The sequence below is a fragment of the Gorilla gorilla genome, chromosome 21, assembly GCF_029281585.2.
Source record: "Gorilla gorilla gorilla isolate KB3781 chromosome 21, NHGRI_mGorGor1-v2.1_pri, whole genome shotgun sequence".
NCBI classification, from domain to species: Eukaryota; Metazoa; Chordata; class Mammalia; order Primates; family Hominidae; genus Gorilla; species Gorilla gorilla.
Genome location: NC_073245.2, coordinates 44,390,704 through 44,403,551, shown reverse-complemented (window position 1 = coordinate 44,403,551; position 12,848 = coordinate 44,390,704). Strand labels below are relative to the sequence as shown.

At 49.4% G+C, this 12,848-nt stretch overlaps 1 protein-coding gene across 4 annotated transcripts in view; it reads right to left on the bottom strand.

The window, feature by feature from the left end:
• Positions 1–1,629: 1,629 nt before the first annotated feature.
• TM9SF4 (transmembrane 9 superfamily member 4) overlaps positions 1,630–12,848 on the bottom strand; it is a 54,891-nt gene continuing 43,672 nt past the window's right edge. For 3 of the 4 annotated variants that reach the window (XM_004061975.5, XM_055373292.2, XM_004061976.5), the window contains 5 exons: positions 10,885–11,060; positions 10,343–10,406; positions 8,742–8,861; positions 7,504–7,593; positions 1,630–3,588 (listed from right to left, as the gene is read on the bottom strand). In XM_004061975.5, the coding sequence (XP_004062023.2) occupies positions 3,439–3,588; positions 7,504–7,593; positions 8,742–8,861; positions 10,343–10,406; positions 10,885–11,060 (600 nt within the window). In that variant the 3' untranslated portion in view covers positions 1,630–3,438. The remainder of the gene's footprint in view (positions 3,589–7,503; positions 7,594–8,741; positions 8,862–10,342; positions 10,407–10,884; positions 11,061–12,848) is intronic. The other variant, XM_055373290.2, reaches the window with a different exon arrangement.

Here is a 12,848-nt window from a genome sequence, read left to right as displayed (position 1 = left end):
TACATGGGGAGAGGAGAAGTGGGGGTTGCAGGGAGGTGCCAGGCTCTTTTTAACAACCAGCTTTCTTAGGAGCTAAGAGAGAACTCACTCACCTCCTCTGCTCCCACCTCCCCCAGTGCACTAATCTATTCATGAGGAATCTGCTCCCATGACCCAAACACTTCCCATTAGGTTCCACCTCCAACACTGGGGATCAAATTTCCACATGAGCTTTGGAGGGGACAAGCATGATGCTGAGAGGATAGAGGGCAGGATTATAAAGAAAGGCATGAGGAAACCTGGGTATGCTCACTATTGAGATTGTGGTGATAATTTCATGGGTGTATGTATCAAGACTTATCAAACTGTGCAGTTCATTTTACATCAATTACATATAACTTTACACACACACACACACACACACACACACACACACAGCCCTTTAAAAAGGCGGCTAGAGAGGTTGGAAGGACAGATTCAGAAGTCTGGCTGTCCCAGGTGAACACTACTCCGCCCATCATGGGACATCACCCCCCCATCCTGCCCCAGCAGGTTACCTCCAACTGCTTGGTGCCTCAGTGACCACCTCTGTAAAAGGGGGCTAATAACAGAACCTGCCTCAGGGGCACGTTGTTATCTTGTATCATATCCAAGATTAAATGGGCTAACCCATGGAAAGTGTTTGGAACATCAGAACACAGGAAGTACTCCATAAATAGTAACAAGCACCTTTCCCATTGCAGATGAGGAACTGAGGCTTGGGGTTGGGGTGGGGGTGGGGTGGGTAACAGGCCACTGTTTCGGTCTGTTTCGCATCCCTTACCATGGGAAATGGTTCTTTCCTCATCAACCATTCTAAGTAATTCTGGTAGGGCTGAAATTCACAGTGTCCAACACCTTCAGGGAAAGTGGCCCCAAATCATACTCCAACCCCCTGGATATAGTGATTGGTGCAAGATGTTCAAATAATAATCCAAGCTGGGCCAATCAGAAATGTTTCCTGAAATTTCTCTATATTGAATAAACTGAAGTGGGAAGGGACATCTTCCCCTACCCCAGCCCCCTGGCATACCCAAGTGGATCATGTAAGTCTGGAGTGATTGGCATCCTGCCCTCCCTGCCTCACCCATCAGGAGGAAGACTGTGGATAACAGGACAGAGTGACGCCGGAGAAGAGCACAGTGGAAAAGGGGAAAGCGCCCTAAGGCTATCCTTTGAGCCCCTGGATCCAGCCAGACCTGAAGCAAAATAAACAAAATCCTTGATGACTTAAGAACCAATCAATTCATTTTTGGGCTAAAACCAGTTTGACTGATGTTTCTGTTGCTTGCAATTGAAGAACTGGGTTTCATAGAGTGAGATGAGCTGACAGTAAAACACTGAAGCTGGGAATCCAAAACCAGATCTCACTGCTACCAAAACACACTTGATTGTCATTTCCTGCTTGTGGGATCAGAAGAGCAAATGACTGCAATTTAGTATGGAGGGGCTAGGTAATGGACTTGTACCAGGCAGGGAACAGCAGTGGCTTGAGCCCTGGAGAAGTGTGACACGAGAATGAGCTTCGGGGGAAACTATGCAACTCAACCCAGTCGGGGAAGATGTCTCACCTCAGACCTCCAACCCCTGCAAGAGATTCAAGACAAAACAGTAGGACAATGGTATATTTATTTACAATTCGACCAAAAAAAGGCATACAGGCATTTTTTTAATTAAAAATAATAATGATGATGATTTAAAAAGTCAGAAAAATTGATGATCTTTGAACCCTTTATGAGGTGTCCGTTTCCCATTCCCCCTAAAAAGAGAATCTCTTAGGGAAAAAAAAAAATCCAAGATTTGAATGAACAAAAGACTCCAATATCGCTCTCTACTGCTTGGGTTCCCTTTTCTCCAACTTGATGCTCGGTGGATGCCGCTTGGCGCTGCAGTCACTGTGAGGCAAGATTGAGAAATTCACTGGTTTGATGGGTGAGGCTGGTAGGGCCACTGGGAGAATGTGGGGCAGTGAGGGGAGGGACATCTTCCTAGCATCACCAGCATCCTGAGCTTTGTCTTGTGTTGGGAGTCCCACAAGGGCTGGTGCAAGGGTTAGCAGCTGCTACTTGAACCCTAATCCCTCGGTGGATCTGGTCTCTTGTAACTTAAGAGCAAATGTTTGTGATGACATGCACGGGTGGGCAGAGGTTGAAAAGAACAGGGGTCTACGGAGGAGCCAGGCCAGCCACGTGAGACCCTTCTTTCTAAGTTGGCTTCTTGTCCATTCCTGGGGATTGGGGAAAGAACGACAGAACTTACCTTCCATCTTCCTTCTCACAAGCAGTGTTTTGGGTGTCCCCAAAAGGAAGAAGCAAGAACTCAGGTGTGGGGTGGAGGGGATGGGGCTGGCTAAAGAAGTATGACCCCGGAGGCCAGAGAGGGCAGGGAGAGAATGCCTGGCCACTTACAGGAGGGGATCTGTAATCTCTGGGCCTCCCCGTTCTGCCTGAAGTTGGGCAGGGCCCACTGCTAGCACACCTTGGAGAGCGGTACCTCCCGAGGAAAGGAACGGGGAGTGATCCTGAGGGGTAAGGACCCTAGCGGCCTTGGCCATCCCTTCCCAGACACAGACAAGTGGATGCTTGGCTTGGGAAATACTTGGCCCCAGGTCCAGGGTTTCTTGGCACAAAAACAGTTCACTGCAAGTCTCTTCTCTTCTTCCTTGTTGGTCCAGCAAACTCCGGCTGCTCTGAACAGGGGCAATTCCTGCTGTCTGGGGAACCTGGCCCCCAGTACTTCCAGGGGATTTTCTTGTAGCAACTAAGACTTGGGTTTGCTCCTGGTGAAAAGATGACCCCGAGGCCTGGCTGGAAACCCTGCCTTGGGCAGCCCTGGAGAAGGCTGGGGAGAAGAGGGAAAGAGAGGTCTGGCAGAGGCTGGCTGGCACTGAGGGTGCTGTCCGGGCTGGAGCTGTGCTTTGTCGTGGCCTCAGTGGTGAGGATGGGCAGGGAGAGGCTCGGAAACCTCACTGAAGCTCTGGCATGTCCTCTTCCAGTTAGTCATAGGGTGGCCAACAGCCCTGAGGAACTGAGGTGGAGACAGTGACCAAAACCCTTATCTCGGTGGATTTATCCATCCTGGATCCATTTGTTAAAACAAAGAGGGAAAAAAAAATCCAAACCAGAAATACACCTGAATAAACAGGTCAGAGAGTTCCTGTTGGAGGGAACTTTCTTAGCACTGAAGAAAAAGCAACCCACAAAAAAACTCATCCCCCACAGAACTGGAATAAGATGAAGAAAAACGCAAGATTATCTACAGGCCCTCCCGCCCCCCACGCAGCCCCAGGATCCAGGAACACTGTGCCAGGAGTTACATTCCAAACGAGCAGGAGTTATTTTATTTTGCGTGCCTGCAGTCCCCCACGCAGGGTGGCTTCCTGTCCGAGGACGGAGCGGGCCTGGCCGTGGTCCACTCCAATCAGTCTATCTTCACGGCAGCATAGATCTTGCGAACAAACATGTAGGCTGCATAGAAGCCGATGGTACCCGTTAGCAGCCAGAAGGACAAGACCATGAGGGCCGTGTAGCCAAAGTAGAGGAGAGAGGGGATGAACTCCACGATGTCCAGCTGCGGCCACGAGCAGAAAGAAGACAGGGTGCATGCTTAGCGCCAGGCTGCATGGCGAACTGGGGCCCCACCCTCACTGATATCATGGGGAAACTGAGGCCTGGCCAGGGTAAGGGGCGTGCTCCAGTGGGCAGCAAGCGGCAGGCAGGGCTCATGGGCACAGCTCTGCTTCATCTGGACCAGGCCTGTATATTGCCCTAATGCTCATAGCCTCAGGGGCCAGGCCCAGAATGCCACAGAAGGAATGGCCACAGCTGTGCCCTTCCTGGTCCCCCACAGTCCCTAGATCAGTATGGCAACACTCCTGCATGGCTGGAGCAGCAGTCGGAGTGGGTGGGGGAGGGGAGGGGTGTCCAGGATGCCCAGCTTCAGGACCAGGAGCCCCATCAGCCCGCCTCAGCCTCCATTCATTCCTCTCTTCCCCAGAATGCTTGTCACTTTTGTTAGCATCTCACAGAGATTTTGATCTTGAAGCATTTTGGACTCCTTTTTAACTGGGGTAGAGTTTAGAGGCTGGGCAGAGATGCTGGGGATCTGTGTTATTTACAAAGGGAACTAATGTGGAACCTTGGTATCAAGATATGCCCAGAGCCTGAGTAGGGCCTGTCCCAGGACTCACAGGCAGACACATGGTCACAGAATGCCAGTAGCCCAGAAGAAAACAGTAAAGAAACAAAGAAAACAAAATAGGTCACCATTTGAAGCCCTCTCCTAAGCCTAAGGGGTGAAGGCCATGTTTTCAGGCTCAGCCCTGCATCTCTCCCCTAACCCCTTTTCTTTAAAGGGACAGGGTCTCCCTCTATTACCCAGACTAGAGCACAGTGGCATGATCACAGCTCACTACAGCCTCACCCTCCTGGGCTCAAGGGATCCTCCTGCCTCAGCCTCCCAAGTAGCTCAGACTATAGGTGTGTGCCACCACACCCAGCTAATATTTTTTCTAGCGATGGTGTCTTGCTCTATTGCCCAGGCTGGTCTCAGACACTTGGCCTTAAGTTATTCTCCCACCTCTGAAAGCGCTAGGATTATAGGTGTGAACCATATGCACCCAGCCTCCATCTCTTCTTATGTGCATTCTTGTGGCTGGAGGTGGGGGGAGGGGTGGGGGAGGGACAAGGAGCAGAACCGTGGTAAAAGGAGGCAAGGGACGAGGCAAAGAGGCAGAGCCAGAAAGTTCCTCATTTTATACATAAGGCACTGGGGCTGGAGGAAGAGATTTTTTGAGCAGAGCAAGAAGACTGGAGCAGAAGGGAAGAAGGACAAGAGGCTGTGATGTGATCTCTAGTTTTTGTTTAACCGTGTTCCTTGTCTTCCATATTCCAGATGTTTTGAGGAACACTCAAAACACCTGGTCCTGTTGGGGCCATCAATCCTAGCACAAAATAGGCCAGGTGCGGTGGCTCACGCCTGTAATCCCAGCACTTTGGGAGGCTGAGACAGACGGATCACATGAGGTCAGGAGTTCAAGACCAGCCTGGCCAACATGGAGAAACCCTGTCTCTGCTGAAAACACAAAATTAGCCGGGCGTGGTGGTGTGCACCTGTAACCCCAGCTACTCAGGAGGCAGAGGCAGGAGAATCGCTGGAACCCGGGAGGCAGAGGCTGCAGTGAGCCAAGATCGCACCACTGCACTCCAGCCTGGGCAACAGAGCGAGTCTCCATCTCAAAAAAAAAAAAAAAAAAAAATTCCTAGCACAAGACCTAAGCCAGTCTGTCTGAATATGTGATGCTATTGGACCTGGAAAACAGTGAGCACTGGGCATGTGGCCCGAGCAGAGCAGCGAGTCTTCACTGGCTGACGTATCATGGTAGACGAAAGACAGTCTTTTAGCTCTAGGGCTGCAAAGCTGGAAAGAGTAGACTCTAGGGCTGCCACTGGCCATCTTTCTACTTTGTGAAAAGATCTCGCCTGCAGACTGAGGCCAAAAAAAGATACACAGGGCTAAGGCGTGGGCACAGAGCCCTGGTATGTATGTGTACATACATACATATATACATACGTACATACATACATACATATATTTTTTTTTTTTTGAGATGGATTCTTGCTCTGCCACCCAGGCTAGAGTGCAGTGGCACGATCTTGGCTCACTGCAACCTCTGCCTCCAGGGTTCAAGCGATTCCCTTGCCTCAGCCTCCTGAGTAGCTGGGACTACAGATGTGCACCACCACGCCCGGCTAATTTTTTGTATCTCAGTAGAGACAGGGTTTCACCATGTTGGCCAGGATGGACTCGATCTCTTGACCCCGTGATCCACCCTCCTCGGCCTCCTGAAGTGCTGGGATTGAGCCCTGATATTTTTGAGACTCTGGATCTAAGCATGGTTGAGGCTAGAACTCCAATTTCTTAGTCTTTCCAGTTATATCAGCAAATACATTCTTTTTGCTTAAGCTACTTTTTTTTCCTTTTTTTTGCTTAAGCTACTTTGAATAGAGTTTTAGTCACTTGCCATTTATGAGAGTTCTGATTAATATGGGCTATAGAGGAGGGAGATTAGATTTGTTCTAGATGATCCCAGAATTAAGACTAAGGTCTAAAGATGGAAGTCACAGCAAGGGAGACTGCAGTGTGAATCAAGACCTTGATAATGACAGGAGCTGTCCAGAAAGAATGGGAGTGTTAGGAGGGAGTGTCTTCTCTGTTGCTGGATGTAGTAGAGCAGGGGTCTGCAATCTTTTACTTAGAGGGCCAGATTGTGAATATTTAAGTTTCTGCAGGCCATATGGTCCCTGTCGCAACTACTCAACTCTGCCATTGTAGTGTGAAAGCAGCCATGGACAGATATGTTAATGAATGACCATGGCTGTGTTCCAATAAAAATTTATAGAAACAGGCCTGCTGGCCCACGGGGGCTGCAGTTTGCTGACCCCTGAGCTAGAGAATCATCTGTTGAGACTGTTAGAGAAGAGGGGCACAGTCACCAGACTGGAGGTAGGGGTGCAGCACTACACTAAATGATCCTTCCAGTCTTTTCCAACTTGATTGTTTTTGGGAAACGGCATTCCCAGCTTCGATCAACTGACCTACAACTCTATTTTGCAAATACGCCTGACTGCCGCAGAGGACTGCTTGCTTCTGGGCTCTGGAGACCCAAAGTACAGCAGGTCAGAGTAAGTCTTGAGTATTAGTTTTGGAGGTGAGGGGCCCAATAGGGCTCCTCCAAATTCCTCTCAATGGCTCATCTGGTTTGTGTATCATGAATGAATCTAGTAAAACTGTCGTGGGGACATCTGTATTCTTGCCCACATCTCTCTCCCGGGACAATGAGCTCTGTGAGTTGCCCTAGTCAGGTAAGCCTGGCTCCCTCTTATTCTTGGGCCACACTTTACCTATGTGGGGTCACAGAGTTAGGAGGGCTCCGAGGTGCCTGTGAAAAACTTTCCCATCCTCTCCTTACTCTGCAGGATTGAACAGTACTTGCGTGAAGAAGAGGATAGCTGCAGAGACAGGATACCTGCAGCCCTAAATTTGGGTTCTACTCTTTAGACTATTTCAGCATTTTGTGCTTTTATCTTTATTAACTCCTTTCTACTTTTCTTCTTTCATGTTACTCTTATCTTTTCCTTTTTCTCAAGATGTTATTAGTCCCTCTTATTTCCTGTGAAGAGCACTGCAGGTGACATATTGCTTTCAAGTCCTGCTTTGGCTATGGCTATACCTCGTAAGTTTTACAAGCATTATTCACATTGTCACGTATCCTGATGGCCTTTGTCTCCCAAACATACAGAATACAGATTCTTTCTTTCCTAAAAAGATCCATCTTCTAGAGCAGGAACAGTTCTAGGTGGCTTTGGTCCTCCCCATTCTGGGTGGAAAAGGAAGATTCGGGCACTTGGGTTTTTCTCCCAGCATCCTCCTCCTGACCTTCCTACCCTACGAGGACTAAGAGGACCTCCTCAAGGAGGGCAGTACCTTGTTAACGAAATAAAAGATGGCATAAACCAGGACGTAGAATGCAGAGCCCCCGGAGACTAGGAAATTTCTCCACCACCAGCGGTAATCCTGAGGAGGAAACAGAGGAAGGTCAGTGTTGTCCTGGGGCAGAACCCCTTCCTACCAATTTCACAGTTGCTTGAGGGGCTGAAGACTCTGGTAAGAGCAGTAACATATGGGGTAATGGAAATGTTTCACAGCTTGACTGTGATGGTTCCAGAACTGTATGCATTTCTAAAAACCACAGAACTGTGGACAAAGAAGGGTGAACTTTACTGTTTATACTTCATTAAAAAAAAAAATCAACAACAACAAAATAACATTTCTCGAGCAAATGCTTAGCATGTGGCAGGCACCATTCTTTTTTTTTTTTTTTTTTTTTGAGATGGAGTCTCACTCTGTCACCCAGGATGGAGTGCAGTGGTGCGATCTCGGCTCACTGCAACCTCCGCCTCCTGGGTTCAAGTGATTCTCCTGCCTCGGCCTCCCAAGTAGCTGGGACTACAGGCACGTGCCACCGCACCCGGCTAACTTCTTGTATTTTTAGTAGCGATGGGGTTTCACCATGTTAGCCAGGATGGTCTCGATCTTCTGACCTCGTGATCCGCCCGCCTCGGCCTCTCAAAGTGCTGGGATTACAGGCGTGAGCTACCGTGCCTGGCTGGCAAACACCACTCTAAGTGCTATAGATGAATCCACTCATTTAATCCTGAAAGCAGCCCTCCAAGTTAGGTCCTCTCACTCACCCCATCATGTGGAGGAGGAACGGATGGCATGAAGTTAAGCAACCCGCCCAAGACCCAGAGCTACTCATGGAGGAGCCAGGGTCCCAGCCCAGAGGGACTGTTCATCCCAAACCCTGGCTTCACCCACTCTGCCAATGGCCAGTTCCCAGAGGGAGGGCAGGCCACCCAGTGTGCATCAGCCTGTTGAAGAAACTACTACTGGAGTGGACTTGGCACTGGCAAATCTACTGTCCTTTCATCTAGTTGTGGTGAGTACCCCACACAACTAAGCTAGAAAGTATCTCATTAGGCCCAGGGTACAGCTGAATACATGGAGGCTGGGAGAGGCACAGCAACGTACTGGCCCAAGAGCTCAGAGCCAGAAGCAGGGGCCACATGAAGAGCCCAGACCCAGCCTGTCCGCAGAGCCTCATCAACCCGTTCAATGCTGGATCCAGTTCTCCCTCCCCCGCCTCCTGGCCCTGCTCTCACCTCTGCACACAGCTGGAAGTACACCATGACGATGCTGATTTGTGAACAGGATACCACCAGGATGATGAAAACAAGGAACAGGAAGCCAAAGAGGTAATAGAACTGATTCTCCCAGATAGCCTGCGGACACACAGTGGGGCTTCAGCTGGCTTGACCACCCTGCTCCCCTTCCCCTGGCACACCAACCTGTCACAAGGGCAGGAGTGGACACATCATCATGACACCATCAGGGCCCGTGGGCCTGGTATGTGGCTCTGGCCCCTCTTCCCCAGAGCAGGGGGTGAGCCACGCTGTCCTTAGGGAGGGGCCAGGGGTTGACTGACCTGCTCTGGGTGGACCCCAGCCTGAACTCAGCAGCTTGTAGAAAATAATGATTCTTATCCAAATCAAAATTATAGAGCAGCCACCACCACTTGAGCAGCTTATCAAGCGCTAGGCCTTGTGCCACATGCCTCATATACAATTGCTACATGTGTGTGTCTATGAAAGCTTGGCCTGGTAGAGCTAAGAAAGTCAAGGATCAGAGAAGCTGGTGACTGGCCCAGAGTCACACAGATGAAACAGAGGGGGCTTCCCTGGGAAGTGCACATGGGCTTTGGTACCATGGGCAGCCAACACCTCCTCTGACCCTTCTCCCAGGCAAACCTGTGTGGGTGAGGTGGTCTCAGCAGGGAGGGGCTGGGCCACTACTCTGGAATAGCAGATACATGTCCGGTACTGACTTGGTACAAGGTACCATCTGTGCTGGGCCCCGAGCTGGGTTAGCCACACTTACATGCCTCTAAAGGGCCTTCCTACCAACTTTCATCTTGGCACTCTTTGGGAGGAGTCATCATCACCACTACAACAGCATTTCCTGAAGTCAAGCATTTTTACAATGACTTATTCCAACTTCACAATGACCCCGACAAGCAGGAATCATTCTGTCCACCCTCCCAGGAGCTGTGAGTAACACAGAGAGGTAAAGATGTGCAAGGACCCAGAAATGAAACCAGGTGCAACGATGCTATTAGTCATGGTGGGGAATGACTGAAGTATCACTGAGGCAGCTTCTGTTTACCAAGTCCCCCTTTCCACACACCAGGCTCCCCACACACCACATATCTCATTTAAATTTTTTTTTTTTTTTTTTTTTAGATGGAGTCTCACTCTGTCACCCAGGCTGGAGTGCAGTGGCGCGATCTTGGCTCACTGCAACCTCCACCTCCCGGGTTCAAGTGATTCTCCTGCCTCAGCCTCCCATGTAGCTGGGACTACAGGCGTGTGCCACCATGCCCAGCTAATTTTTGTATTTTCTAGTAGAGACAGGGTTTCACCATATTGGACAGGCTGGTCTCGAACTCCTGACCTTGGGATCCACCCACCTCGGCCTCCCAAAGTGCTGAAATTACAGGTGTGAGCCACCGCACCCAGCCTCATTTCACTTTCAATGCTGCCCTGAGAGGGAAGGCTGTTATCCAATTTCAGGGTGAAGAATGGGGCTCCGAGAGGTGAAGTGGCCCATCTGAACTTTCTCAGGCAGTAGGCAGCAGAGCACCCGAGTGGAGTGGGAGTGACCCGGCTAGCATGGGTGGAGAGGTGGGGGAGGCACCAGTACTCACACTGAAGATGAAGAAGAGCTCGATGAACATGGCGCCGAAGGGCAAGATCCCAGCCATGAGGATGCTGCCGCAGAACAAGAGGTTGACACTGTTAGAGACCAGGCCACCAGGAAGCCCCAAGCTCCCTCTCAAGCTGGCATGAAGAGAGAGCACCTACACGAGTGTGGTGGTGCTAATTCTTCTGGCATATTTCTGTACTATTATAATCTCTTGAGAGGTAGGCAGGGTGGGCATTATTCTCATTTTATAGATGGGAAACTGGGGTGCAGAAAGGTGGGGTGACTTGCCCAAGGTCCAAGTGATGGTCTTAACCTATCTCACCATACCCTTCCATCCTTCCCCTTCCTTGTCCTGGTTCCTAGGATGACACCACGTCTGCCTACAACCTGGTCACCTTGATCTTGGAGTGAAGTTAAGCTTTCATAAACTCTATTAGAGCCGGCTGAAGCGGCAGGAACTCTGGTTGCCGCACCCTTCTGGTGGCGGAGGGGGGTGTACCCTCTTCCACGTTCCCCTGCTCTTGCCTCTGCTGGAGGACTCACCCCACAAATCGGTTCATGTACCACCGCTGCTCGGGGATCTGCCGGGGAATCTGGTTGGTGCGCACAGGGTTGTCATATGGCTGCTTTCGGAAGCCGAAGTAGTAGCCCAAGTAGACGAGGGGCAGGGAGATCCCGAACCACATGCACAGCAGAGCCACCATGGTGGGAAAGGGCACCTGTAGACATGGCACCATGAGGCCCCCACGAGGCCCTGATGCCCGGGATGGGGGCTGCGCAAGGGGGAGGGGACCTTCTGGGCTCCACAGAAGGAGAGGTGACTTGTGCAGCAGAAGCACACTCCCTGCCCCCACCACAGGGCTCCTGGCCAGAATCTCTTGAGGCTGACCCCAGCCCTGATCTGGACTCCCAGTGAAGAAGGCACCTCAGCATCCCAGAGGAGCTCACCATCCAGGGAGGAAGTCGGGGAGGAACAGGAAGGAGGGGACTGAGAACGTGAAGAGGAGATGAAGAGGTCAAAATGAAGAGATTACATGTGGCACATTATGTGAAGAAAAGAAGGGAAAAAGCAACACTGTACAAAGTGCTCCCAATCCTGTCAGAATAAAACTACATGATATACTATTAAGTGTAAAAAGGAGGCTATAAACTATGTGTATAGAAGGATTCCATTTTAATAAAAACACAACATAGTCAGTCCTCTGTATCCATGGGTTCTGCATCCATGGATTTAATCAACTGCAAACAGAAAATGTTCAGGAAGGCCGGGAGCAGTGGCTCATGCCTGTAATACCAGCAGTTTGGGAGGCTAAGGTGGGCAGATCACTTGAGGTCAGGAGTTCAAGATCAGCCTGGCCAACATGGTGAAACCCAGTCTCTACTAAAATTACAAAAAAAAACTAGCCGGGCACTGTGGGGGGCACCTGTAATCCCAGTTACTTGGGAGGCTGAGGCAGGAGAATCGCTTGAACCCGGGAGGTGGAGGTTGCAGTGAACTGAGACCTTGCCACTCCACTCCAGCCTGGGTGACAGAGTGAGAGAGTGAGACTTCGTCTTAAAAAAAAAAAAAAAAAGAAAATGTCCAGGAAAAAAAAAATACAATAAAATAAGCTGGGTACAGTGGCTCACGCCTGTAATCCCAGCACTTTGGGAGGCCTAGGTGGGCAGATCACTTGAGCCCAGGAGTTTGAGACCAGCCTAGGCAACACAGTGAGACTGTATCTCTACAATTTTTTTTTTTTAATTGCCGAGTGTGGTGGTGGCACCTGCAGTCCCAGCTACTCAGTGGGGCTGAGGTGGGAGGACCACTTGAGCCTGGGAGGCAGAGGTTGCAGTGAGCTGAGACCACAGCACTGCACTCCAGCCTGAGCAACAGAGTGAGACCCTGTCTCAAAACAAACAAACAAAAAATACAACAATAAAATACAAATTAAAAAACAATACAGTATAACAACTATTTACATAGCATTTACATTGTATTAGGTATTTTAAGTAATCTAGAGAAGAGTCAGAATATACAGGATGTGTGTAAGTAAACACTCTGCCACTTTATATATGGGACTCGAGCATCCTTGAATTTTGGTATCTTCAGGGGTCCTGGAACCAATCCCCTATGAATACCAAGGGACAACTGTATCTATTTATATTTGTGCCTGGAAAGGCCTATACCAAAGAGCTAACAATACTTCCTTAGATGGGATATGGGGGATTAGAACTGATTTTTCATTTTCTTCTTTATCCTCTTCTCTACACTTACTTTTTACAAGAATCACATAAAAAGAAATATATATATAAAGTGTTTAGAACAGTATTACTACAAAGCAAGCATCATATAAATGTTTGCTGTTATTTTATAAATTATGTAATTCTTTTGTAAGTATATCTATAAAAAGGAAAAAAGACAACATATATTAAAGACCTACATTGTATTTATCTCCGGGTGAGCAGATTTGGGGTTATTTTAAATTTCTTCTTTAACTTCTCTGCACTTTCCAAAATTTCTACAG